This window comes from Solanum lycopersicum, chromosome 3 (genome assembly GCF_036512215.1).
Source record: "Solanum lycopersicum chromosome 3, SLM_r2.1".
Taxonomy (NCBI): Eukaryota; Viridiplantae; Streptophyta; class Magnoliopsida; order Solanales; family Solanaceae; genus Solanum; species Solanum lycopersicum.
The window spans coordinates 8,654,128-8,681,252 of NC_090802.1; the positions used below are offsets into that span (position 1 = coordinate 8,654,128).

Sequence of the window (27,125 nt, forward strand, 5' to 3'; positions counted from 1 at the left end):
CTTTTTATGTTAGTTATTGTTGTTTTTGTCTGGGATAATATAACGATTCATTTAATCATTTTGAGTACTAATCCTTTTTATTTCACAAAAGACTCTTTTGATAGATTCTAAATGAAAATCTTGAACTATTTAACAATAATTATTTAGTTGACGAATATTTATTATGTAGTTTATTTAATTGGTGGATACGCATTAAATAATTAATTTTTGGGCTGCCAAGCGCATTCGGGTAAGAATAATAATGCTCTAACGTCTGTTGAATGTCATTATACTATGCCTATTGCCTTATAATTTTATATCTTCATATGAAAAGAGACTAATCAATTATGTAGTTGTAATTTGTTATATTAGAGGAATCTTTGCATAAGAAAATTAATGATGCCAATAATTAGGATAAGAATGAATTGTTAGTTGGAAAAGTTTCTGCATATTTATTCTCTTTGATTTTTCTTTTGGTCCTGCGTAATTGCTGTCAAACACATGGATTTATAGGTTTGAAATAATTAGTGATTAATGTTTATCTAAGAATTAAGGTGATGGATATAAATTGTTTCAATTTTATTTCTAAGTCCCTTGCATAAAGTTTCAATCATATATATATATATAGTAATTCACTTTTTCATAGTTGAAAAATAATTGAAACTGGGAAGTATTCATATGCAGTGTGTTTATGCAATTAAATATTGAAAGTTCGACATGATCGTTGACACTCGCTATTGATTCGTAATCAGTGAATTCCAATTTTAAGTAAATATTATTTTATTATCTTATTAAAAAAATAAGTTGCGATATATTAAGATAGGTAATTAAATATTGAGTTTAGTATATTATTTTGAATATTATTAAGGTTATATTATTCAAAGAAATATAGACTTAACTTTAGACTTAAATATAAGAAATAAGAGGCTTGACATATTTATTGACCTCAAGATAAGAAACTTGAATATAGATTAGTGTTTGATTCATAGTCAAGTCTATGCTATATATAGAATAATATGAGTGTATACGGACCCGTTAACTTACAAATTATGCACATATACTTTATAGATTGGAAAGGTTCGAAGACATGGAGGAAAGGAAAGGCAATGGAGAAGTAGTTGGTTTGACTTCGTTTCTTCGATGGAGGTAGGTTACGGTTTATGCTATTTGATAGTAAACTCTTAATAGTGATTGATATGCATTGAATTATATTGTGAAGTTTTCTATGTATTTGATTGTGTGGTTATGTGACTTGGTTGTGTGTTTTGTGATTAGTCTGAAATCTTGAGACCGTGAAATTTATATTCTTGAAACCTCTTTAACGAATGATACCTTAAATAAAGAAGACTTGATGAATTATCAATGAATTGAAAGTGGTGATAATAAATGATAAATTAATGGTATTATTGGATCGGAGTGTCATGTTCCGACACAGTATAATTGGATCGGAGTGTCACGTTCCGACACAATATTCTTGGATCGAAGTGTCACGTTTCGACACGGTATTCTTGGATTTGAGTGTCACGTTCCGACGCGATATTCTTGGATCGAAGTGTCACGTTTCGACACGGTATAATTGGATCAGAGTGTCACATTCCGACACAGTAACATTAAAGGAAAAAAATATTGAATTAATTTAATATACTCAATCTAAAAGAACTTTATTCCCCAAATGGTTTGGTTGGAGGCACGAGTCCTCATGGATGATCTTGATATTGTTGACTTAGTACATACTTAATTTAGTGTTGTTGACCCTGACTCATGTTGTTTATTGCTTATCACCTGTTAAGTGCTATACTTGAGTTCATACTATTGTCCATTGTATATTAGTTTCTATTTTGGGTTGGCCGATGATACCTACTCAGTACATGTTGCCCCGTACCGAGTCCTACTTGTGTTTTTTTTTGTTTTCCTTTTATGGAGTCAGTGTGTACCAATTACTTCGACTTGCCCTCAGGTCTAGCTAGTCTCCAGCATATGAGGTTCCAGGGTGAGCTATTCGTTCAAGCTCGTGTTGGATTCTCTCAGTCATGACATGATGTCCTATGTTTTCGGACTCATACCGTTTTATTCTTTTATTTTGGTGTATTTGATACTCTTAGACTTAGTATTTGAAGTTTAGATGTCCTTGATGTGATGACTTTCAAGTTTTTAGAAATGATATTTAATGAGATTTTGAGCTTCCACATTATTCTTGTATAATATAATTTAAGGTTAAATTCGTTGGTTCGCCCACCTAGGTAGTTTAGTGTAGGTGCCACTCACGACTCGATTTGGATCGCGACAGATAATGTACAAGTACCCCCTTAACATATGCCCGAAATCTTAGTGACACACTTATACTATACTAAGGTCCTATTACCACCCTGAACTTATTTTATTAATAATTTTTTACCCCTTTTCGGCCTACGTGGCACTATTTAGTGAACCCAACTCTGGTTGATTTTTTTTTTCAAAGCTAGTGCCACGTAGGTCGAAAAGGGCTAGAAAATTACTTATAAATAAGTTCAAGGGATTAATGGGACATTAGTATAGTATAAGTGTGTCTCTGGAATTTCGAACATAGATTGGGGAGAGGGGGTACTTGTGCATTTTATTTTATTTTGTTTTATGAACATTCTTAGCACGTCAAATTATTGGAGAAGTCATATATTTATTTGATGAGCATTTTCGTACCGATTAAACCGAAAATAATATCATTAACGATCAAAACCCATAAACCAAAAACTGATTAGATTTTTTTTTATTAGCTTAGCATATTTGGAAACATGAAATTGATAAATAGAATTAATAATACATAAAATCAAATTAAACCGACTGATAAATACCCTTGCTAATCCTTTGAAATGATAAATTGATTACTCCTCTCTTTGCTTTATCACTTTAAAGTGACAAAGCAGTGACTTTTTAATATACATAATCAAAATATCTTGTCAAGTCTTTCTTTTTCTTTTTTTTGTATCACAAGGTGCATGAACTAGTGCTCTCTACTTGTGGCAAGTCTCGATCTAAAGAAGGAATTTGGATATGGTGGATCTAAAGGTCTGGTAATAAATTTAAGTGAATTTAATAATTTATATATACTTAAATATGAATTTAATTATTGATTATGTTGAAAGAGTTAAAGATGAATTAATAAAGATTTTATTTATTTATTTATTTAAAAAACGTGTGAAAGAAAAATACGATAATTAATACAAGACAAAAATATTAACACTTTTTTTAATTACGGAAAAGAGATTATGAAAAGTAAGAGGAACTTGTAAGCTTGCTTTCTCAAAAGTACTCCACTAGATATAACACAATAATTGAAGATATGGGCCAAAATTAGGTGGTATAGTTTTTACCAACTTGCTTTTTAATTTATTTATTTACTTTAAATAAAAAGACTTCTATTTTTACATATATAATATATATAAAAAAAATAGATTTGTATATGAGCAGATGTGAAGAAAATATAGTTAAATAGTGCTTTCTTTTAACCATTTAAATTTTCAACTAGGATGATCACACGAAATGATATTTTTAAAAGCTATTTGGTATCACAAATCATCAATTTTTAAATGAGAAAATTGTATATAATAGCAAATTATTAATTCAAATAAATGTCATAACCACAGCTTGATTTAGTTATACCTTATAGCAAACTGTTGTTATATATATATATATATATATATATATATATATATATATATATATATATATATATATATAATTTTGTTCCCCTCTCTCAGGTCTCTCTCGCCACTCTGTCAAATTTTGCCAGTCTCTTCCTCTCCTCTTTCATTTATACAAACAGTGTTGCTGTTTGTATAAAGCGAGAGAAAATTCTATATACACATGTAAATACATATGTCTTCGTCCTATACACTATAATACAATACAAATATTTCCCTGTCTAGTTCTGTTTTGTCTTTCTCTCTTTCTCGCTTTATACAAAATACAATGTATAATTTTATATTTGTATAAAGCGAGAGAGATATTTGATATACAAACGTTTTATTTTGATTCAATTGTATACAGATTCAAATTTTATGCAAATATACAAACACATAAAATTGAATTGAGAAGTTGCTAGCGATTTATACAAACGTCTGCCAGCGAAATCACTCATTATAGCTATAGTTTGATATAATTACCACTCGCGACTAACATTATACATAAATTACGTGGGTTGACTTCCAGTTTGTATAATTAGTCGCATTTATATATGTATAATTCGCCAGAATATACAAATGCATATGTATAATATACAATTATCTAACCGATATATATATACATTTTACATCTCTCCCACTCTCTACCATCTCTCACTCGCCTCTCTCCTTCCTCTCCCAATTGGCTTGCAATATATACAAATGCATATGTATAATTGACAATAATCTAACCGATATACATATACAATTCACATTTCTCCCGCTTTTTGCCCTCTCTCGCTCGCTTTTCCTCCCTCTCTCAATCTCGCTTGCCATATATTTAAATACACGTGTATAATATATAATTTTCTAATCGATATACATACATAATTCACCTTTCTCCCATTCTTTTCCCTCTCTGTCAGCTCTCTCCTCTTTCCCAGTCTTGCTCGCCTCTCTCCTCCCTATAACATATAGCTACAAATTGTAATTATCAAACTATAGCTATAGAGAACAATTAGATTATTTTAACTGGTTATATGTGAAAGTTCCTCAATATTGATATACTACTCTTGTTGATGTACGCCAATTTTACAGAAGTTTATATATGTTACAAATATATAAGCATATCAAAATAAAATGCAAGTTTTCATATTATTTTAGTATAAATAAATGGTTGTTTTGTCAATTGCAAATTCGTTCTCTTAAAACAACAAAAGAGGGAAGGACGTTCTCAATCCTTGTGATACTCATATAGTATCTCCTACTATTATATTTGAGAGTGAGTGAAAATCGAAATGATCGATAAACTGAATTGAAAAAAGTGTTATTGATTTATTGGGTTAGTGATTTTATAAAAAAAAAAAAAGTCATTGCATTATCGATTTGATATTAATTTTTAATATTGGGTTATTGGTAAACCGATTATCCATTAAGACTAGTAGTTTACTACTTTTACTTATACATAAATATTAAAGTATATATTAATTCCAATAACTTACTAGTTATTGTCTTTATACTTTAGCCTTTAATTCATATTTCATAGTGACTTTGAATTCAGAACTTCACATTACACAAAACGTCAAAATCTAAAATAAGAACCATATTCCTCTTAATTTCTCTTTGTATGTTTGTTATTATTATTTCTATTTTATGGGCATTTGTAAAGTAACTATTGTGTTGTCTTGGAAAATTTATTTTATAAGTATTTATTTATTGGTTAAATCGAAACAGAAACCGAACCATTAAGAACCAAAACGGATAAACCCAAAAATCGATAAATAAAATACCTTGTTGATTTGGTTATTGGTTTAACGTATTTAAACCAAAAACTGATAAATCGAACCGACCTATACATACACCAAATTATATCACATGGATAGCTATTTGAAGACTCAATTCGTGAAGAAAATAACACGGGAAATAAAAGAGAGAGAAGGAGAGAAGTTCCTAGTTTTTCATATATTCGATAAGTTCTCATCGGTACAATCCGGCTAATTATGAAAGGACAAATGGACACCTTATTCTAACATGTAGTACGACACGTGGCTAGTTCATTGCGAGGACTATTCTGCAATTACTGAAAGCATAACTTATACAAGCATTACTAAATACACTGCGGCTAAGGAATGCAAATGTGGCTGAGACTGAGAAATAGGCTTTACTTTCTAGTATTCATTTTGACAGCAATTGGATCAGAACAATATGGACAATTGCCAAACAGAACATCAAACGACCTGTAAAAACAAACAAAGCAGATAAATGTGATAAGAAAATTAAAAAAACTATGTCATTACAGTTGGCTAGAGTTATGCAGGGTTTAGTTATTCGGGACTGTAAGCCGAGAACCATACATCGTATTTGATGTGCTCAATGCTATACATAGCAACTAAAATGCCACCAAACAATGTACTTGTTATACTGGTTTTAATACATGAATAATTTACTTCCTAACCAACAATCAAACGACCCCTTTATGTATTGAAGGATACAAAGGCAAAAGGTAACAAGAAGTTCCAAGCACAAAAAGGGAAGTTCAATTATTCCAAAAGTTATACATTTCTCAATTTTACTCCCTTTATACAATTTTATCTATATGTTGCTCAAAAACCAAAACAATGTATAGCCTCTCCATTTGTCCTCAAATTAGCACCAACTATTCTCAAATTTAACTCTCTTAATGATCATACAACAAGAAGTCAATTTGGATTAGAGGGTAATCAAAGTCGTTGCTCAAGTGAAAAAGAAATTGAAAAATAGAACTTCCATCCGTGAAAAGAATGCATATATTATCATTGTAACATACAACAGTATGACTTACCTACGAAAGCTCATGCAAGCAAGGTAAGAGTTTTTATGCGTACTGTTGAAAAAACAAGGTGTATTTTAACTATACTTAGTTCAACCAAAATCTTGTCTAATTAATCTCTCTTACTGTAAATGGACTGGTATGATACAGAGATATTTCATTTCATTAGCATCTGTTTCAATCAATAATATATTTTCCATTCCAAAACATTAATCTAGTTTCAACTTGGCCTGGCTATATATCAACTAAAAACTTTTATCACCAACACTAACAGATGATCAACAAAGCTCAATTCTGGGCTCGCACAACAGAATAACAATATCTTAAAGATATGTTTACCATCACAATCAAAAAATAAAGATAGGAGATTTCAACTTACTGCCTTGTTGTTGTGATGGAACGGAGCCAATCTTCAAGGCAAATACTATGGAAGGCCCTACTGCAGCTGTTATTTTCACATGTACAATCAGTGCCACTTCCACTCTTATCACCAAGTTCATCATCTAGATTGACATCATCAAGTCAGTGCCATACCACAGAATATCAATTGGGTTATCTTACGGATATTAGGATTACCAATTGGAAGATTTTGTGCATAACAAATGCCACATTCAGTTTGTGGATCAGTTTTCTGAATGCTTGAAGGTCCATGAAGTTGAATATCCAACACGTGTGCAAGATTCTCGGAAAAATGCTTGTCTCTCATCCTGTGAGTAAAATAGAAATCTCAGTTGGTGAAACAAAACAAGGGACAAGCAAAAGCTAAATAACACAATTTTGACTGTGTCGGAATTCAAATCCTAGGCACATCAATTTACCTTAAGAACGACATAGTAATCTTAAGGCACATCAACTTATGCATGAATACACTAGGTAACAGAGAAATCAACAATGATGCTTGAAAAATCCAGAAAAACTACTTAAAGCAGTACTTTGATGATTATATCCAGCAGTAAAAGCAATAGTTGAAATACCATCTTTTGCAGTTTTTCCTCCACATCGCCCTCAATCTCTCCACCCCTGAATCAGAACCTAGAAAGCGACAGCTAGAAGACCTCCATATCAATTTCAAAATCATTAAAGATAAGAATACTTGTAAACGCTGTGAGTTTCAGAAAAAAAACTTACTCTGGTAGGGATGTCGGATCATTAGCATCTATAGACAATATGATGTAGCTGTCATTACCTATAGCAAAAGAAAATGGATATCAATTACTTCTGCAGCGGTAAAGGGATACTGAACAACATTCATGTAAATACGCACATACTTATATTAAGTTGGCGATGTGACAAAGCACGTTGAGGATATCGTAGATCAGAAACCAAAAGAGAGTGGTCAATGTCATCCATTAGATTCCAAAAGTCCTGAAGCTTCTCAAGATGCTGGATCCATTAAGAAAAAGATATGGTAATTATAGCAGAAAATCACAATTCACAAATGTTGATAAACTACACATATATCATTGGTGGATGAAATAATCAGTAGTAAATCATAAGTTACAATGCAAATGCAAACGAGGGGAGAGCTGCAACATGATAAAAAGAATACACAATTACCTTCTGAAACTGTTGGATAACATCTTTCAGTCTTGAGTTAATTGACCATTTCAAATTGAAGAGATAAGGCACATCCTGGGGAATAGTCAGTAAATTAGGACATTGCCTAAAGACTTCATGCAAGGTTCTAGTATCTCAAATTTGAAGGATGCCAACCGCTGATAATGAAGGCGGATGGTTAGGATATGTTCCATCCAAAGTTATCTGCAGAATGTGCACTCTTCCCTTCTTGTCCCTAACACACGGAAAAAGCTTGAGAGATTATTTTCCGGTAAGGCAAATCACAGTCTTCCACTAGCTGCAATTCAGAAGTTTACAGTCCTCCACTACAGTCCCTCCTCTTATAATTCCTTCCTAACAAACAAGGGAACAATCTAATACCTCTTCTTTCATTTAACCAACACCTCCTCTTCCTAATTTTAACCCAAGCATAACGTTAAGAGATAAAAGAGGCCATACTTGATCCGAAAGCTGAGAAGTCTTAGGTCTTTCCCAAATCTAACAAGGTGCTCCCATCCTATCTCCTCTACCTGTAAATACAACATGATTTCAGAAGATCCAAGAAATTATTTGCCAAAAGCATATTCAAAACCACTCAATCAATGTCTATAATAGACGACGATGCAAATAGCATAGTAGTTCAAAAGTCACATTAAATATCTCTAATTTAGAAACCGAGCAATGTCAAGCACAATGCCTAAATTACAGAGAAGTTTCATAAAAGGCAAACATCTACAAAACTTATCTGTACTGTTTCTGATCATTCTTAGCCATGAATCTCAAAATTTCACAAAGCCACTGGAAAGTGCAAGGACATAATGGTTAAAATTTAACATCAATGTAATCTTGGGTATGTAAATATCCCTTCCTTAGTAAAAACGAATTCATTAGCTTTGGTTTAAACCCTGTATTTAACTATTCATCCTTAAAATCCACTTGAAACTCATGATGCTCAAACTTCACAAAAATATGAACAGGTACGTGTTGGATACTCCAAAAATAGCGTATTTTGGGAGAGCGAGAACAACATAGCTCCGAACACATAATAAGCTTCAAATCCTGACTCCACCTCCCACTCCTCCCAAATAAGAAAAGCAAAAAATGGGGCTTTTTCTTTCCATTTTAAATTTTGAGACTCCATACTAAAAAACAATAAAATAGAGTATTAAATCTTAAGATTTACTGATACTGATACAGCATACCTCTGAATATATCCTGCGGTAGAAAGATGATGATTTGGCCAATTCTTGGCATCTTTTCTGCTCTGCACACTCCTAAATGTATGAGATTCAGATATACTCAGTACTTAAATCAATTTGGGGGAAAATAAAGTTGTTACTTACCATTATAATTATCTTCCAACAAACCAAAATTGAAATATTTCAATGTCAGATACCAACGCCACCAGCCTCAACAGCTTCTCAACCCAATTCCAAGAATCTATTTATTTTTTTTCAGCTGCTATTCAGCATTCAGAAACATTACTTCTTCTGTTTTTGCCCGAAAATCATTTAGGAAAATGAAGACCTTCTTGGGCTTTTTTTTAGTTGTCCACTTTAAAAAATTTTACTTATGCCACAACCACAAAGGATTATTTATACGAAATTTAGATTAAATTTATGTGTATTTGAGTTGAAGGATTTATTTGCAGTTTACAAATAAACAAGTTTATTTTGTTAAATTATAATACAAGGTTTATTTCAGTTTAAAATCCAAATTCATATCATGTGTTATAATGACGAGGCATCCAAGCCCAACAAGATGAACACACATGTCCAAATAATGTGGTAGTCTTGCAAATTCAAGAATCAATCACAATTCGTTAAGTGCCGAAATGAAATTTTTTGGTTAATCATAAGCAACCTTGTTACAACTATAAAATGCTTCTTAAAATACAAGTCTAAATTGCAAGTTGAGATGCTCTTTGATGTGCATGCTTAAACTACATGCTGAAATGCTCCTCGATGTACGAGCCTAAACTGCAAATTGAAACGCTCCTCAATATATGTGCCTAAACTGCAAATTGAAACATTCCTCAATGTACGAGCTTAAACTGCAAGTTGAAATGCTCCTCGATGTACGAACCTAAACACATATTGAAACGCTCCTTAACGTACGAGCTTAAGCTACATGTGAAAACACTCTTCAAAGTACGAGCCTAAACTGCAAGTTGAATTCTCATAAACTCATGAGCCTAAATTATTTGTTATTCCTATAGTCTGCATGAGTTTAAATTGAGTACGCCCCCCTCCCCAAAAATTTTTTTTATAAGTATATGTGTTTGATCATACTCTTCGCAATATTTAGGCATATATAATTGAAAGAAGAAGAGGATTTGCGATGAAGTTTTAAAAAAAAATATTGCTCAAATATTAAAAGAATTTGATACATGAATGAATGAAAAAATAAAGGTGACATGAAGATGATTATACATCGTCATCTACAAAAATTCAAGTCACGAAAATGATTAGAATCTAAGTCTTGTTGTCGAGTTGTCTTTAAGTGCCCCATCGAGTTTTGTAAGTGTTGATTGAAGGTTCTACGAGAGAAGTCACCTTCCTTGAAGTAAATAAAAGATAGGCTTCAATCATGCTCAAAATTTTCTATGATATAGCTTCAAAAAAACATAAAAATCAAGTTATGTGTGATCATTCTTGGGAAAAAAGTAAATTCGTGACATGATTCACTACAACAAATCTTTCTTTCACATGAAGGTGTTACTTGTTGCCCGTCGCTCAAAAATTCAACACATCTGGAAGGAATTTTGATTCGAAACTTTGACATATCCTCTTTCTGCCCGCTTGCATTTCCCCAACAAGTCAAATCAGAATGTTGATTTTGACAATCTCCATTGAAAGTGTCTTCGAGTTGGAAGACATATTAAGCGATCAGCTAAGTAGCTAGGAGATATAACAGACATACAAATGATATCAACTGAGATCGTTAACAGACATATAAAAGTCTATATGACAATGCGAGAACTTCAGACAAACTTAAGCTAGAAGAGAGTGTTTAAGTTATGTGCATTAACATTGTAAAAGAAAATACAGCATGAACTAAAATTGACATACAACATTAGGTAACTCTCCATAAGAGGCCTAAATAAACCTTGAAAATAAATTAATAACACAGTAAAATTGTAGTGTCATGAATATTTACTATCCACTGAATATAACTTTTTTATCCAAAGATAGCAAAGCTCATTTTAGCTCAACAGTCCAATTCATGTTATCCGTTGCTAGTCCCATTTGTAGGCTTGTAAGTGTAGAATATAATTGCTTTGATACACGACCAACCCCATCACTTCCATATGATACCCTGCACAAATGTAAGCCAGAATGTGCGTGATCCAGACATATACGAATGTACACATGGGTATTCATGCACTGACAACTAAGCAACTTATTTTAGAAATCATGATGTATATGTTCATAGCCATCTCACATTCTGCAGCAGGAGACGACTAAAGAGATAACACGATAGTATCTGGATGAAAAAGTCTATCTAATTCCATTCCGCTTTATGTAGATACCTTTTCCCAAGATGAGTAATGCTGCCAACAGGAGATACAACCACTGCTGTTCCTGTGCAGAACACTTCATCAGCATCAAGCAATTCGTCCACAGACACTTGCCGTTCTTCAACCTGCATATTGAAAACATTATGGTCTTAGAATAATAGTCTTATGATATATGAAGTATTAAGTTACCAGCTCAGCCAACTGAACTAGAAGAAATCAAAGGAATGGTAACGTGAAGTTCATCATTATGCCAGGAACTTAATCATCAAAGCGTCATTGCCACGAATTTGACTCACCATGGCTAGAGCTAAACTTGAAAGATTCTATTTTTTTCTCCTAGCCAGATGACCAACATATACACAATAGTCATGAAAGGCTCAATACTATCATTCAATAGAATTGAAGTTCTACCTAGGTGATTTAACCAATGCAGAACCATTTCCCTTAGCTTGTTGCTTAAATCTGAGATTTATAGCCAAATTTTTTATTGCTAAAACATAAAAGCAACTCTCAGTTACCTATGTCTTGAATAATTCGTCTGCAACATTTCTTTTTCTCATCCTCTGGAACTGTAAAATTTGTAATGATATCCCTTTGACTAAGCTCAGAATTGTATATACTAGTTGGTAGAATAAGCACAATATTCATTGATTTTTAAACTGGGGTTTCATTACAAATATGATGAACACTATCTTCACGTCTTCCTGAAGTAAGCTAGAGGACTTAAAAATATCAAGAAACTGAATATGGAAGGGAAAAAAAGAAGGGAAGGAACTCCAATTGCTTGCACATATGGAACACAATATAAGTATATTTTGAAACCCTTATGATATGGCAAGTAGGATTAGATTAGTCTAAAGCATGTTTTTGTATTAGACAAATGGAAGGGGGCTTACCTGGAACCCTTGGCTTAGAGCTACGTCAATTATGCTCTTTCGTGTGATACCAGGAAGAATGGTTCCTTTAATTGCAGGAGTTGCTATCAGATTACCCTGAGAAATGTATATAGAAACATACTTGCCTTCATCATTATGATAATTTGCAAAGAAGTCTGTTTGGAGAATTCAAAATATCCTTGTAGGGAAAATGCCACTGCTTGACAAATATCTAAGTGAATCTTATCATTTTTGTTCTTGCCTAAGACTAGCAAATGTTTCAATGCCAAGAATTCACACATTCACCAGAAGGAAAGAGCTCTTTCTTTTTGCAAATAAAGTAAGAGAAATCCATTGTGTTTGAAAGGAGACAATGATGACCTAACCCATATGTAAGCCAAATTGGGAAAAGATAAAAAGGATACGAAATAAAAGCTTATATTAAAAAATCCGGACACATATTTCTTCGTAACCATAATGAAAATACTAAAAGAATAGTTTTGGTGCACAGACAAAATTGACGTAATATTATACCTTCACGATGAAGACATTACAAGAGGAAACCTCCTCTAGGTATCTATTGTTGACAGAATCAAGGTACAGAACATCAGAGTAGCCTTTTGCTTTAGCAGCACTCTGTGCCTTCAGAACCTACATTCACATACCCGTAGATGAAAATGAAGTCATCAACAATTGCAGATCTGATTATCCATATAAAATAGAAACTACGCCTCGATCCTAGGCTGTTTTGGTCAGCCATATGAATCCCTATATCCATTTCGGTCCATTTAGACCCATTTCATTCCAGAATTATAAATTAGGCATCAAATAATTAGTAGAAGGACAAATGTTTTTCTTCTCATAATCACTGCTTGCCTATAAAGTTAGGTGTTTCCATCTAATAATATGATAATAAAATTGCATATCCCCTTGTAAACACATCAAGTGTAACACAAGAGTGAAAGGCTCAAAAGTTTAGAGGAATAAGAGCTTGCTAGGTGGAGTGCAGAAGTTCAAGGGTTAAGCTGAACGCAGAGAACGTATCGTATATTTAACAAATGAACAAAGGGTGAGAATGACATTAAAAATACAAAAAGGACAAGCAAGCTTAGTATGATCTCATGAATATTTATCATCATCAATTCCGAAGAAGAAAATGAAACTAAGGACGTATCGTATATTTAACAAATGAACAAAGGGTGAGGATGACATTAAAAATACAAAAAGGACAAGCAAGCTTAGTATGATCTCATGAATATTTATCATCATCAATCCCGAAGAAGAAAATGAAACTAAGGCTCCAATATTTTTTGTTGCATGAGCACACATCTGAAAAAAAAAACCGTAAACCTAGCTTACCGCAGCATAATTTCCTATAGTCTTGACACCTCCGGTACCTCCAGGAGTTGCGCGATGCATTTCTGTCTCAATTAACAAATTTATTGGTGCCATACCTTCCTGCCAAGAAAGTAAAAAATGAAGTGACGGTAGAACTAGAGAAAACCCAACGGATAACATGATTATTAGAACACAAACATGGAATTCTACAACAAAAGATGGCATGCTCACTTGAGGATTGAGAATTAACAACAAACCTACATCTTCCTATCCTTTATGTATTCCTTACCAACACCATAACCACTTGTCTTGAAAGTAGTATGAAGATTGTGAGATAATGTATCATAACTTGTTAACTTTTTGCTTTCACATCAAATTCACTTCATATACCAACTGTAGTTGACAGTCCCGAGATATGCCACAACCATCATCAAGGACTTAAATTCATACAAAATTTTGAACATTTCAAAATTTAGTCAAAAAGGAATTCAGATCTAATGAATATTCTTGTATCATTCACAACAAAATTCCATAGCCCAACACCTTATGTCTAATACCAATGCTTCTCATGATACTCAATCAGCAACTAAAACTCTCCTATAACCATATGAAATGTAATAAACAGCAGAACAGGGAAAACAATTGCATATGTAATTTTTGCTCCCCATCCCCTCTGGGCAATCCTTGTAAATCATTTTTTTTCTATAGTTTAAAACCAATAATATCATGGATCCTGATGAACTTACAACAATTATCTCTTCACATAATTTAGCAGCAAAGTTCTCCTTGTTTATAGGCTTAGGTTTATATAAGTGAAGTATAATTTGTTCAAAAAGACCAAAATGATTTATCCTTTTACATATCTAATGGGAATGAACATTGACAGAAGTTTTATTAGGGTGGTTTATGGGAAAAGTTATTTCCCAATAAGAATGGTAAATTCATCAATGATTTTCAACATAATGTTAGTTAACTGAATAAGTTTTGGAACTTCTCGCAAAGATGGAAGTATTCCTTGAAATAGATAATTGACTTGATGGGTAATCTCATACACATAAGGGAAAATATATAACACTTTTTTCAAAATAGGAAAGATTTTTGATACATCTTTTGAGTGCAGTCGTGTGTGACCCCCAGGCAATTAACCAAATGATTTTGCATAGTCCGATGATTTTTGTACTTTTTATGAATGATTAACATTTTCATGGAATGTGATATGTAAGAGAAAAACTGAAATACCAAACAAGGATAACACTAAAAGTGAGGTTAAAATCTGTAACATCCCACAAATATGCAATTTTCAAAATGATGAACACAGTTTAATTACATCTCAAACATGTTTTCTGCCTTAGTATAACCCGTCAAGCCTATTCCTTTGTATATCTGTGAGATTAATAAAGGTGGTTGGGATTTGTTCTTGTATGTTTGCGTTGCTATTATTTATATACAGCCTAAGAAAACAGTCTTAAGGACTTGTAGGAAAATTGTGAGTGTGTGTGTAGGCTGAAGTTAAGCAGAGTGTGCGGACTGCCTAGCAGTGGTGACCAAGAAAAATATCACCCCTGTATCAATGTATTCAACTTTAAAGTAGTCAAAGGTGACACTTATGATAATACAAAAGCTAGTTTGCTCATTAGCAGAAGGAAAAACAAAAAGGAGAAGAGATCCTAAAAGATCTACGCCTATCTCAAAAAAAAATTTAAAAAAAAAACAGATGCATATGCAAGCAAGGATGCGTAAAATAGTACCTTAAAATAGTTTCCCACAGGTGAAACATAAATCAGGAATGTGTACTCAGGAGCTGGAGCAACACCAAGAATAGCTCCACTCCCCATAAGCAGTGGTCTTATGTATAATGAACCTTTACCTGGTGGAGGAATCTGAAGGAATTGGAAAAGGAAATCGGTCAGGAGTACAGGAATCAGCCAACAACAAGATTACTGACTACAACGTTGAATTGTCACATTTACCCATCTTTCATTTGCTAAAACAGTGGCTTTTACTGCTTCCACAAACTGTTCAACAGATGGTGAAGGCATGCATATACGTTCTGCTCCCATCTTCATGCGCAGAGCATTTTCTTCAGGTCGAAATAGCAATATATTACCATCATGTCTTTTATAGGCTTTTAAACCTTCAAACAATCCCTATCAATATTTCAAAAAGCATTTAAGTAAAGTATGACAGACAAAAGTGGAGCAGTAATCATTAAAATGAATAGTATAAGCAATATATTTAAGATTAATATAAAAAACACCAGCAAGTTGCAAAACAGACCTGTCCATAATTCAATATCCCAGAAGCTGGGCTCAACTCAATATTCCCAAAACGTTGGAGCTCACCCTTAGAAAAGTTTCCATCTTGAGAACATTTCATGCTATACATATAATCAGTAGGCATTACCGCAAAGCCAATGTTGTCCCAATCGATGTTGGCTAATTCAGCTGTTGCACTATTTTGATAAAGAAAACACTTCTTATCAGTTGGTACACTAGTGATTAAACAAGAAAAGCACTAGATCTTTTTTCTTTCTTTCTTTTTAAGAGCAAACAAGCAAAGCACTACATCTAGAGGCACTTGATAGATAATCTGAAAATAAATAGAAATGTATAATTCGAGGAAAATGTACTGTTGATGCATCAATGTTACTATGCTCTAGTTTTATGCTTTTGTTTCTTATGGTTGATGAACTCTGACGTCGTCTCACAGAATGAAGGCTGGTTCAAGGTGGGGAGATTTAACCACCTCACTTTGTAAGGTTGAAAAAATGAACATCCGATAAAAGCTACTTTTAAGAACGTTAATTGAGAATGTTGAGATATTATTCTTCAACAGAACTGCATGATCTTCAATATATACAGTGACTAGCCTATGATCCAATGAGGTCCCTGAGGTTAAGATTTTAAAAATAGGTTTTAACCCCCATAAAAGCATATTCATCCCCGCGTTTATTTTGGCTATCCATCACTAGTTTGTAACAACGTATAACATACTAATTCTGGGAGCGATAAAGCTACCTAATTTCCGGTAGTGTAAATATTCATGCACTTACATTATTAGGCTTAGCTAAACACAACGTTGAGCAGTAGTTAATTGATTTATGTATTTTAGTTTATTCTAATTTCGCATAATAGCCAGTTGAAAACAGGAAATGCTGAACAAGTCGAACTCACAAACAAAATCTTAAATATTAAGCAGCTTATAGTAGTACTTCCATGATGTGATGTCGATTCAATTTCGATGTATCAATCGAAATGTACTGATCAAAACAATATTTCGGAAAACAATACTCAGTAGAAAGGGAAAAAAAATACCTAGCAGAACTCGCCACCTGAAAAGCACTCCCATCGTTTATGGAGCAATTACAACTATAAGAAGCAAAATGTGACTGCTTCTGAAACTGTACAACATCACAAAATTAACAAATCAACACTCCAATTACATGAACCAAATTACAGAAACACGTATAGATAATACGTTTAAAAAAAACACGAATATAAGCATAGACATTTCAAATTGAACGTAACGTAGGCGAAACTCTTTCAATTTTCATATTTGACTAGAATTCTCCGGTTCGAGCCTTTCGTCCAAATTCATTCAGGTCAAAAAAATAAACAAAAAAAAAGAGGACATTAGTGTAGCGGAGAAAAAACCTTGAGAGGAAGAGGAGAAAAATGGCGCTTATCGGTGAAGGAAGAAGAAGAGAGAAGATTATTAACGGCGGCTCGTGGTGGCCGGAGAAGGTGGTGGCAAGTAGGATTCCGGTGAAGCCCTGCTAATACGCCGCCGCTCTCCATTGATTTCTTCTTCTTCTACGACTTGAGCCGTTTCGTTTGTCACACTTCCAATGCTTTCTTAATTTTTCTAATTTTGAACGACGTGCTGCAATTTATTGACTATTATAAAATGCAATCCACGTACTTCAATACTATCTTCCAAAAAATTAATAATATTCATTTTAATAGGAATGACTTACATTGATACTAAATTTAAAAAAAAAAAAAAGAGTTTTGTGATTCAGATTAAAGATTTATGTGTTAAAATTTAAAAAGTTATTAAAAGAAAAATACTTTCTTAAACGAATTAAAATAGTTTTTAAAAATATTTTATTCATTAACTTTCGCTTATCTATTATAAAAAAAAATATTTTTATTTTATGGTGAATATATATATATATATATATATATATATTAAGTAATTATTATTTAAATTTTTTTATGATTTAAAATTAAATATCAATTAATATAAATATTATAATAAAATACTTATATCAATTATAATTTTTTTAAGAATCGCGTAATAGAAATGAATGGAAATAGTTTACACTAGTATTTTTTTATTGGGAATATTAACCAAATTGATAACAATGTTTATAGTATTTTGGCAAATATGTAATTCAAAAAAATGTTTATACCACTTTGCTTAACTTTGAATTTTGTACAATCAGTCTTAATTTATTTTAAGTTTCGTACTTTAATTATTTATAGTTAGTTTTTATATATTTATCTAAATACGATGTATAGTTAATCATAGAATGAAAAGAATTAATAATAACTTTGTGGAAGGAGAATTCCTCTAGTAACTTTGTGGAAGGAGAATTCTCTCACGTAATTTGGGTTGGTGGGGCCTTGGGGAATGTTTACATGTACACTTTTGAATTGACGCTTCTATTAAGAAAATAATTAATGATTTATCATTTTAATTTTATTAATTATGAAGTGGATGAAAAATTTTATATTTTTCAAAGTAATTAGTCAGAGTATAATAGGTAAAAAAATTTGTCATTTCTTGATTTATCAAAATGGCCAAATAATTAGGGACAACTATAAAAGAAAAAGTGGACAGATAATTAGAAACAGAGATAGTATTAGAGTAAAGGAGGAAATTAAAGTAATTAATAAGTTGTTTTGAACTAAAAAATTGGATAAGTTCCAGAGTGGATTTTTGATATTTGCTTAATCCTTCCCTTTAATTGAATGATGGTATTGGTGTAAGGAAAAATTATTATTATTATTAGTATAAATTAAGGTGAGTTAGCTAGCCTAACTTGATGTGATGTTCTAGCAAATTAATTGTCTTTATTATCGAAATGACTTGAATGCTCTTTGAAAATATAATGACTAAAAACTATCGTTAAGACTATTTTATGTTTCAATACTCTCCTCAAGTTGGCCATATAGAGTGATCATAAACATCAAGATCTTCTAGCTTGACAAGTAAATATGTGTTGACCAACAAGATTGTTTAGACACAAAAGAAGATAAATACCAAACACTATATACTTCAGAAAGATTTGCCATAGCATTTCACTAATCCAAATAGTTTTAGTTTACAAACCAATAACCAAAGGGACAATAAATTTGGTACCTTTCACCCCTACAATTTATCTCATTTTAGCTACCATTTTCAAGAATCAAGACTATTCCTTTAGAACTAAACGAAACTTCACAATTGATAAGCTACAACAATAGTTCATTGTCAAAGCCAAGAAAAGAGGGAAGCCTTTCACAGAGCAGTCGATTAGAACTCTATCCTCTCGAGGAAGATAACCCAATTTCTCTTCTTTCTTTTTGATTTTAACTTTATTTTCCAAGGGTCCAGAAGGTTAAATGGCGAGGAGAAGACAGTTGAAGCTCTAATCGACATGGAAACATGAAGAATTCTCTGTGTCGAGAGAGAGTTGAGATTTTATAAGTAACTCAGTGAGTGCTTTAATTTATAAGAAAGACTTAGAAAAAGAAAATGATATAAGGACAACTGCAAGATATGAAGGCTTTGGGTGCACCATTATAAACATAGCTCAAATATAAGGTCTAAGCTAAACCTAAAATAAAAACAGACTTAAATGAGATTCGAACCCTGGTCTAGAGAGTGATATCTCTAGCTTCTAGCTATTGCACAGAGCACTTCTATGTTTTTTTATGGGTGCATTGTTAATTATATCTTAATTTATACCAATTTTTTAAAATAGATATACATATTATTTTTCGGAAGTTATTGGGTGCACAACCCCCCCCCCGGTATGGTGTGGGTCCGACCCTGATGGTCGTAATAAGATCGTGTACAAAAATAATCTTATTTTTTATGTTGATTTATCCGTACTTTCATTCCTTCTAGAGAGAGGTTAATTGTTTGTTAGATGAGAGTTGTATGAGTGGGTAACGTCCACGTACAGCTCCGTGAGAAGGGCGGTAGAAAGAAATGACTTGTTGTACCTCACTCTCGTCTTTCAATAGGGTTCACTCTTTTTTTTTTTTTGAAGAATATGTATATACTCTATATGATCTTAACTGGGTCGTATATGCAATGGTGTATTATAATGTGTATAAGGTGGTATATGATGTGTGTATACACAATATACAAGGAAGTATATGATATATGAAATAGTGTATATATACACAATATGAGAAAGAATATATCTGCACTTGAGTATGGTGTACTGGAAAATATGTGTATGATACGTATACGTGAAAATAGTATATGTATATAATATATATATATATATATATATATATATATATATATATATATATATATATATATTACAAAATGGAAGTAGTTAGTGAATAATGTAATGTTTGTGTATATAGGCATATGCATGTGACAAAGTGATCTAGTGAAAATAATGAAGTATATTTGTGTGGAAAGATAATATCTATATACATGTAGTATAGGTACCTTGCAGTCTTTTGTGAAATAGTTCGGGCCATGAAAACATGGGCCTTGATGTCATTGTATCTATTTTCTCCTTTTTCCGTGTATTAGTGGATTGAGACACATAAGCTAGAATATATTATATAATATATCTTGTACTGTTTAAAGGAATTTGACAGATTGTATAAGGATAATGCAAAGTATGGTGTATTAATAATATTTGTATTAGTGATATTTGTATTAGTTATGCTTGCATTAGTTAAAAAATATTAGAACTCATTGTATTACTAATGCATAGAAATTCATGGTATTAGTTACACACTCTTCAATACACAATAGAGTGTATCACTAATATAAGTACTAGTTATGCATAGGTTAGAAATGTGAATCAAACAAGATACTAGTAATACATCAAGCTAATGTAAGCATTATTTTCTCTAATACACTCTATCAAACAACCCATTTACGTATGACTTTTTAATCCTAGCTTGTTTCGTTTATGATGCCTTTTAAGTACATGTGTTCTTGTACTTATATTATACTTGTTGCATCTTTTATGCATTTCCTATTGCTAATTGGTCCAATTGATTTTAGTATCTGAGGCAGTGGTTTCTTGAACGATATAGATCAATGGTGGAAAAACTGGATCAAATTTTTTTGGGGGTGAGACTCAAAACTTCTAGGTTAGGCTAGTTTTGGACGGAATTTGAACGAGGCGAGGTCCTGGAAATTCAAAAATGGGTTGGGTGATAAGTCTAAGTTTGATTCATGTTTTCTAGTATCTAAGACATTAATGAACTCATAAGGCCTCTTGAAATTGAATTTAGGTGAATAAAATTCTTGGTATCGAACTTGGCGTGAAAGGGTTAATATAAAACATTAAGGGTCGAAGGTATGTTGTGAAATGGAAGCTTTTGGAAAGGTTTCCAAGTCTCTAATTTTGTCTATTGGACATCTATAGCAGGGTAAGTCCGAATTTAATGCAGAATAGTTCACAAAACCTCTTATTTTTTACAACCTCGTTCGTGAAATTGATAAGGGATATTTATGGCAATTTCTTCAACTTTTCCACCATTCTCTTTAGTAAAGGTAAGTTAATTACCTTCCAAACTTGTATTTTGATTCTTAAAAGCCTTTGAATTTAGGTGGTTAATCTTATGAAGGATTTTAACCTGCATTAATGCTGGAAAGAACCCTTATTTGATAGAATGATCATGGGAATGACCTGGAAGTTAATTTATTGATCAGTATCGATAATCTTAACATGTAGAATTACGTAAGTGTTTGATGAGAAATTACAAAATATAAATAGAGGGGTGCAATTATGAATTTCTAGCTAGTGAAATAATTTATAATTTATTATGATAAGAATAAATCAAATTAATTTTTAGAATAATTTTCATAATATGAAGAATTAGTAATTAATATTATGTGGTTCCTGCGATCCTTATATTCAGCTAAAACTCAGAATTCTATTTCTAGGGGAATGGGAGATAAGATTATGTATTTCTTGTTCAAGAAAACAATGTGCCTTTTTCCTTCTCCTTTTTAAACTGGAAAGAAATATCTATAAGTACGGGTCTTCTAACGTAGAAAGAATGATGAGTTTCCTATAATATACCTCACCGCCGTGGAAGTTTACTCACGGATTGTTACCACGAAATATTGGGTTTTCTCTTTCTCTCTCTCTAGATCTCTCATCTCTTTCTCTTGAAATTTCTTGTGTTCTTCATTCTAGTGTGTGTGCGTGAATTCGATCCTAACAACTGGTATCAGAGCTAAGGATATTCAACACGACACTAAAGATGGATAGTTCGAAGCTTGGAATCGAGAAGTTTGATGGATCCGATTTCAGTTTCTGGAAGATGCAGATCGAAGTTATCTGTACCAGAAAGATCTTCACTAACCATTGACCGAGGTGAAGCCGGAATCCATGACGGAGGAGAAGTGGAAACTCAAGGACCGCCAGGCTCTAGGGTTGATCCGGTTGACTTTGTCAAGAAATGTGGCGTTCAACATCGTGAAGGAGAAGACTACGTCCGGTCTGTTCAAGGCACTGTCAAACATGTATGAAAAACCATCGGCTACGAACAAGGTATATTTGATACGTAGATTGTTCAATTTACAAATGTCTGAGAATGGATCCGTTTCTGATCATATAAACGAGTTCAATATGATTGTGAGTCAACTCAATTCAGAGGATATTAATTTCGAAGATGAAATTAAGGCATTGATTTTGATGTCGTCTCTGCCCGAGTCTTGGGATACTGTTGTTGCTGCGATTAGCAGTTCCCGTGGATCTGAGAAACTGAAGTTTGATGAAATCTGTGATGTTGTTCTTAGCGAAAGTATTCGCAAACGAGAAGTGGGAGATTCATCGGGCAATGCTCTCAGCATTGATTGAAGGGGGAGAAGTAAGACGAAAGGCCAAAATCTACATGGTCGATCAAAATCAAAGAATCGAGGAAAATTCCTGAACAGATCAAACGTGACTTGTTGGAACTGTGGAGAAAAAGGGCACTTTTGGACGAACTGTACAAAGCCAAGAAGAAACAGAATCAGAAATTTGGAGATGACAATGATTCTGTAAATTCAGCAGAGGACATTGAGGATGCTCTAATCCTTAGTGTGAACAGCCAGGTAGAATCATGGATTTTGGATTCTGATGCATCTTTCCATTCGTCTCCAAGCAAGGAGTTGTTCCAAAATTTCAAATCTGGAAATTTTGGAAAAGTATATCTTGCTGACAATAAAGCCTTAGAGATTGAAGGAAAGGGGGATGTTTGCATAAAGACCACCTCGGGAAACCAGTGGACATTGGAGGATGTCAGATATATTCCTAGGATCAAGAAAAATCTGATCTTTGTTGGTCAGTTGGATAGCACGGGATAAGCAGCAGAGTTTGGGAAAGGTTCATGGAAGATCGTGAAAGGTGCTATGGTAGTAGCTCGTGGCACCAAATCTGGAACCTTGTACACCACGGCAGGATGTATAAACATGGCTGCTATTGCTGAAGGTGCTTCGGTTCATGTCTGTGGCACAACAGACTTAGACACATGAGTACTAAAGGAATGAAGATGTTGGTTGCAAAAGGAGCATTAGAGGGTCTGAAGTCTGTTGATATGGGTCTTTGCGAGAGTTGTGTTATGGGCAAACAAAAAAGAGTAAGCTTCACAAAGACTCCTAGAAAGCCAAAGAAAGTGCGGTTGGAAATGGTCCATACAAATGTTTGGGGACCATCTCCAGTATTATCACTTGGAGGATCCAGATTCTATGTTACCTTCATTGATGATTTCAGCAGGAAGGTATGGTTTTACTTCTTGAAGCATAAGTTAGATGTGTTTGCAACTTTCAAGAAGTGGAAAGCTGAAGTTGAGAATCAGACCGGTTTGAAAGTCAAATGCCTAAGGTCTGACAATGGAGGAGAGTATGACAAATCAGAGTTCAAGGCATTCTGTGTAGCTAAGGGAATCAGATTAATGAGAACAGTTCCTGGTAAGGCAAGGCAGAATGGAATTGCTGAGAGGATGAACATAACATTGAATGAGCGTGCAAGGAGTATGAGAATACACTGTGGGTTGCCCAAAACACTTTGGGCGGATGCTGTGAGCACAGCTGCATACTTGATCAACAGGGGACCATCAGTTCCTTTAGGGTTCAAGATTCCAGAGGAGGTGTGGATAGGAAAAGAACTCAAGTACTCACACTTGAGGACTTTTGGTTTCACTGCTTATGTTCATGTTGATCCAGAAAAGAGAGACAAGCTTGATGCCAAGGCTGTGAAGTGTTACTTCATAGGCTATGGTTCTGATTTGTTTGGTTACAGGTTTTGGGATGACAAGAACAAAAAGATCCTGAGACATTGTGACGTGACATTTGATGAGCTCCTGTACAAGGATAGAGAGCAGAAGGTTCTAGAGATTACAAAGCAAGTGGGAGTTGAGGTTGAGTTGGAGAAGAGTAACCCCAGAGATGTCGAAGCAAATACTCAACCAACTCCTACTGGAGAATCTTAAATGGAGCAAGTTACACCTGAGCAGGTGTTAAGGAGATCATCTAGATCCATCAGGGCACCAGATAGGTATTCACCTTCATTACACTATCTATTGCTGACTGATGAGGGGGAACCAGAGTCTTTTGATGAGGCCCTACAGGTGGAGGATTCGATCAAGTGGGAGCAAGCTATGGATGATGAGATGAGGTCACTTGAGAAGAATGACACATGGGTGTTGACTGAGTTACCTGCAGAGTAGAGAGCTTTGCTGAACAAGTGGGTGTTCAAAATCAAGACTGAACCAGATGGCAAAAGAAGGTTCAAGGTTCGTTTAGTGGTTAAAGGGTATTCACAAAGGAAAGGTATTGATTATGCTGAAATATTTTCTCCTGTTGTGAAGTTAACCTCTATTCGAATTCTGTTGAGTGTTGTTGCATAAGAGAATTTGCATCTAGAGCAAATGGATGTAAAAACAACAATTTTACATGGAGATCTGGACAAAGAGATCTATATGCAGCAACCGGAAGGATTTGTGGTTCCAGGCAAGGAACACATGTGTGCAAGCTCACCAGGAGCTTGTATGGACTAAAGCAAGCACCAAGGCAGTGGTACAAGAAGTTTGACTCCTTCATGACCAAGAGTGGATTCTGCAAAGCTGAAAAGGATCCTTGTTGTTACTTCAAGAAATATACTGATTCATATGTCTTTCTACTCTTGTATGTGGATGATATGTTGATTACAGGATCTAGTATGAGGGAGATTATCAATCTGAAGCCAAGGTTGTCTGCAACGTTTGAGATGAAAGATTTGGGTCCAGCGAAGCAGATTTTGGGGATGAAGATTTCTCGGGATAGATTTGTTGGCACTTTAAATCTATCTCAGGAGTTGTACATTGAGAAGGTGCTGAGAAGATCCAGAGTTAATGATGCTAAACCCAGGACTACTCCATTGGCAAATCACTTTAAATTGTCAAAGGAGCAGTCACCCAAGACTGCCGAGGAGCGTGATTACATGGCACTTGTTCCATATGCTTCAGCAGTTGGTAGTTTGATGTATTATATGGTCTGCACTAGACCTGATATAGCACATGCAGTGTGAGTCGTTAGAAAGTACATGGCGAACCCTGGGAAAGAGCATTGGGAAGCTGTGAAGTGGCTTCTGAGATATCTGAGAGGTACATCCAGTACTTCACTTTGTTTTGGCAAAGGCAATGTGACTCTACAGGGTTTTGTGGATGCTGATCTTGGTGGGGATGTTGACTTGAGCAAGAGTACATCCGGTTACATTTACACCATAGGTGGAACAGCAGTGAGTTGGATGTCCAGGTTTCAGAAGTGTGTTTCTCTTTCATCTACTGAAGCTGAGTATGTGGCAATAGCTGAAGCTGGGAAAGAGATGATATGGCTGGCAGATTATCTTGAGGAATTGGGCAAGAAGCAGAGCGAGAAGATTCTTTACTCAGATAGCCAGAGAGTCATACAGTTGGTGAAAAATTCAGTCTATCATTTGAAGACAAAGCACATCAGAAGGCGATACCATTTCACTCGCAGGGCAGTGGAGGATGGTAATATGTGCTTGGAGAAGATAGAGGGTGCAAAGAACCCGACAGACATGTTGACAAAATGTGTTGATGTTGGGAAACTGAGGTTATGTAAAACCTCGGTTGGTCTTCTGTAGTTGTTGCTACAGATGTTGCGGTGCGGTAAAGATGTTGATGATGAAGATATTTTATTTTTTTTGAGAATGTATTTTTTGGATGACTGAGTTAGTCTCCAAGTGGGAGAATTGTTAGGTAGTGGAGCCTGATTAATATATATAACTGTTTACGCGGTTTAACCTCCGCAGTGAGGTTGCCAGGGGGTTATGGGGGGTGGGAGCCCCCCATCCGAAGGCGGGGTTCGGGGTAGCGCCCGACCTAAATTTTAGGCTTTCCTATTTATTCTCTATTTATTCTCTGTAACCAAAAATACTCTGATTTATTAATATAAATATACCTCACCGCCGTGGAAGTTTATTCACGAGGTGTTACCACGAAATATTGGGTTTTCTCTTTATCTCTCTAGATTTCTCATCTCTTTCTCTTGAAATTTTGTTGTGTTCTTCATTCATCTAGTGTGTGTGCGTGAATTCGATCCTAACAACTTGTTCACTCAAATATTGAGATAGTTCAACTGTGAACTTGGAATCACAGTAGAAGAAGTCAAATTATCGTCTAACTTGTGAATTCGCTTGAAGGTATCTACTTATGCTTTAAAAGGCAATTCTTGAATTTTACATAAAGTTTATGTGCTCTAGTATGATGATGTGTTATTACCTAGCATGACGGTTCTAAATGTTTTGTAGTTGAGACATAGACTCTTGCAAAATTAATTACTTTACTATATTCATCCACATATTTGTGAATAGTTGCAAGACCATCACATATGCCTTTAAATACTTTGATATATTCATTAATCTTTTTGGTTTCTAGTCGAACACTTTGCAATTGTTTTTTAAGCTGGAACACTTTATCTTTCGTTATTTGAAGATAAGATTTTTCCAAGCATTCCCACATCTCCTTGTCAGTTAAGCAGCCTACAATCATATACATGATTTCTTCTGTTAAGTTGTCTGAGATTCAACTCCTTAGCAACACATTATTCTCCGCTTAGTCATCAAAATTATTTTTGTCTTTTGCATCATTCTCAACTGCTATTGCTTTCTCAGCAGTCTATCCAGTGGAACATATATTTTTAGTTGGTTCATTCTCTGTAATGAGGTAGGT

General features: G+C 33.9%; 2 protein-coding genes across 2 annotated transcripts; both read right to left on the bottom strand.

Moving 5' to 3' along the window:
• Window positions 1–5,538: 5,538 nt before the first annotated feature.
• Window positions 5,539–9,538, bottom strand: LOC101265515 (uncharacterized). Its single transcript, XM_010319471.4, has 11 exons — window positions 9,324–9,538; window positions 9,183–9,254; window positions 8,440–8,510; window positions 8,137–8,215; window positions 7,981–8,055; window positions 7,692–7,806; window positions 7,552–7,609; window positions 7,398–7,469; window positions 7,000–7,130; window positions 6,803–6,926; window positions 5,539–5,851 (listed from the first exon to the last, which is right to left on the bottom strand). Exons 1-11 carry the CDS (start codon window positions 9,324–9,326, stop codon window positions 5,776–5,778), a joined length of 876 nt encoding a protein of 291 aa, XP_010317773.1. The 5' UTR covers window positions 9,327–9,538; the 3' UTR covers window positions 5,539–5,775.
• Window positions 9,539–10,962: 1,424 nt separating this feature from the next.
• LOC101265804 (branched-chain amino acid aminotransferase 2, chloroplastic-like) lies at window positions 10,963–17,607 on the bottom strand. Its single transcript, XM_004234597.5, has 10 exons — window positions 17,367–17,607; window positions 17,028–17,113; window positions 15,991–16,165; window positions 15,684–15,860; window positions 15,462–15,593; window positions 13,735–13,833; window positions 12,910–13,026; window positions 12,397–12,492; window positions 11,513–11,625; window positions 10,963–11,298 (listed from the first exon to the last, which is right to left on the bottom strand). Exons 1-10 carry the CDS (start codon window positions 17,508–17,510, stop codon window positions 11,181–11,183), a joined length of 1,257 nt encoding a protein of 418 aa, XP_004234645.1. The 5' UTR covers window positions 17,511–17,607; the 3' UTR covers window positions 10,963–11,180.
• Between the last annotated feature and the right edge of the window lie 9,518 nt (window positions 17,608–27,125).

Bases quoted from the DNA above. Each gene is read 5' to 3' on its own strand.
- LOC101265804 (XM_004234597.5), bottom strand. From the start codon at position 17,510: ATGGAGAGCGGCGGCGTATTAGCAGGGCTTCACCGGAATCCTACTTGC. The intron at 16,166-17,027 runs GTATTTTTTTTC...TTATCAAAATAG, and splicing joins CAGGTGGCGAGTTCTGCTAG to TGCAACAGCTGAATTAGCCA. The intron at 13,027-13,734 runs GTAAGCTAGGTT...ATGTGAATGTAG, and splicing joins CTATAGGAAATTATGCTGCG to GTTCTGAAGGCACAGAGTGC.
- LOC101265515 (XM_010319471.4), bottom strand. The intron at 7,807-7,980 runs GTAATTGTGTAT...TAATGGATCCAG, and splicing joins TTATCCAACAGTTTCAGAAG to CATCTTGAGAAGCTTCAGGA. The intron at 7,610-7,691 runs GTATGTGCGTAT...CTTTTGCTATAG, and splicing joins ACATCGCCAACTTAATATAA to GTAATGACAGCTACATCATA.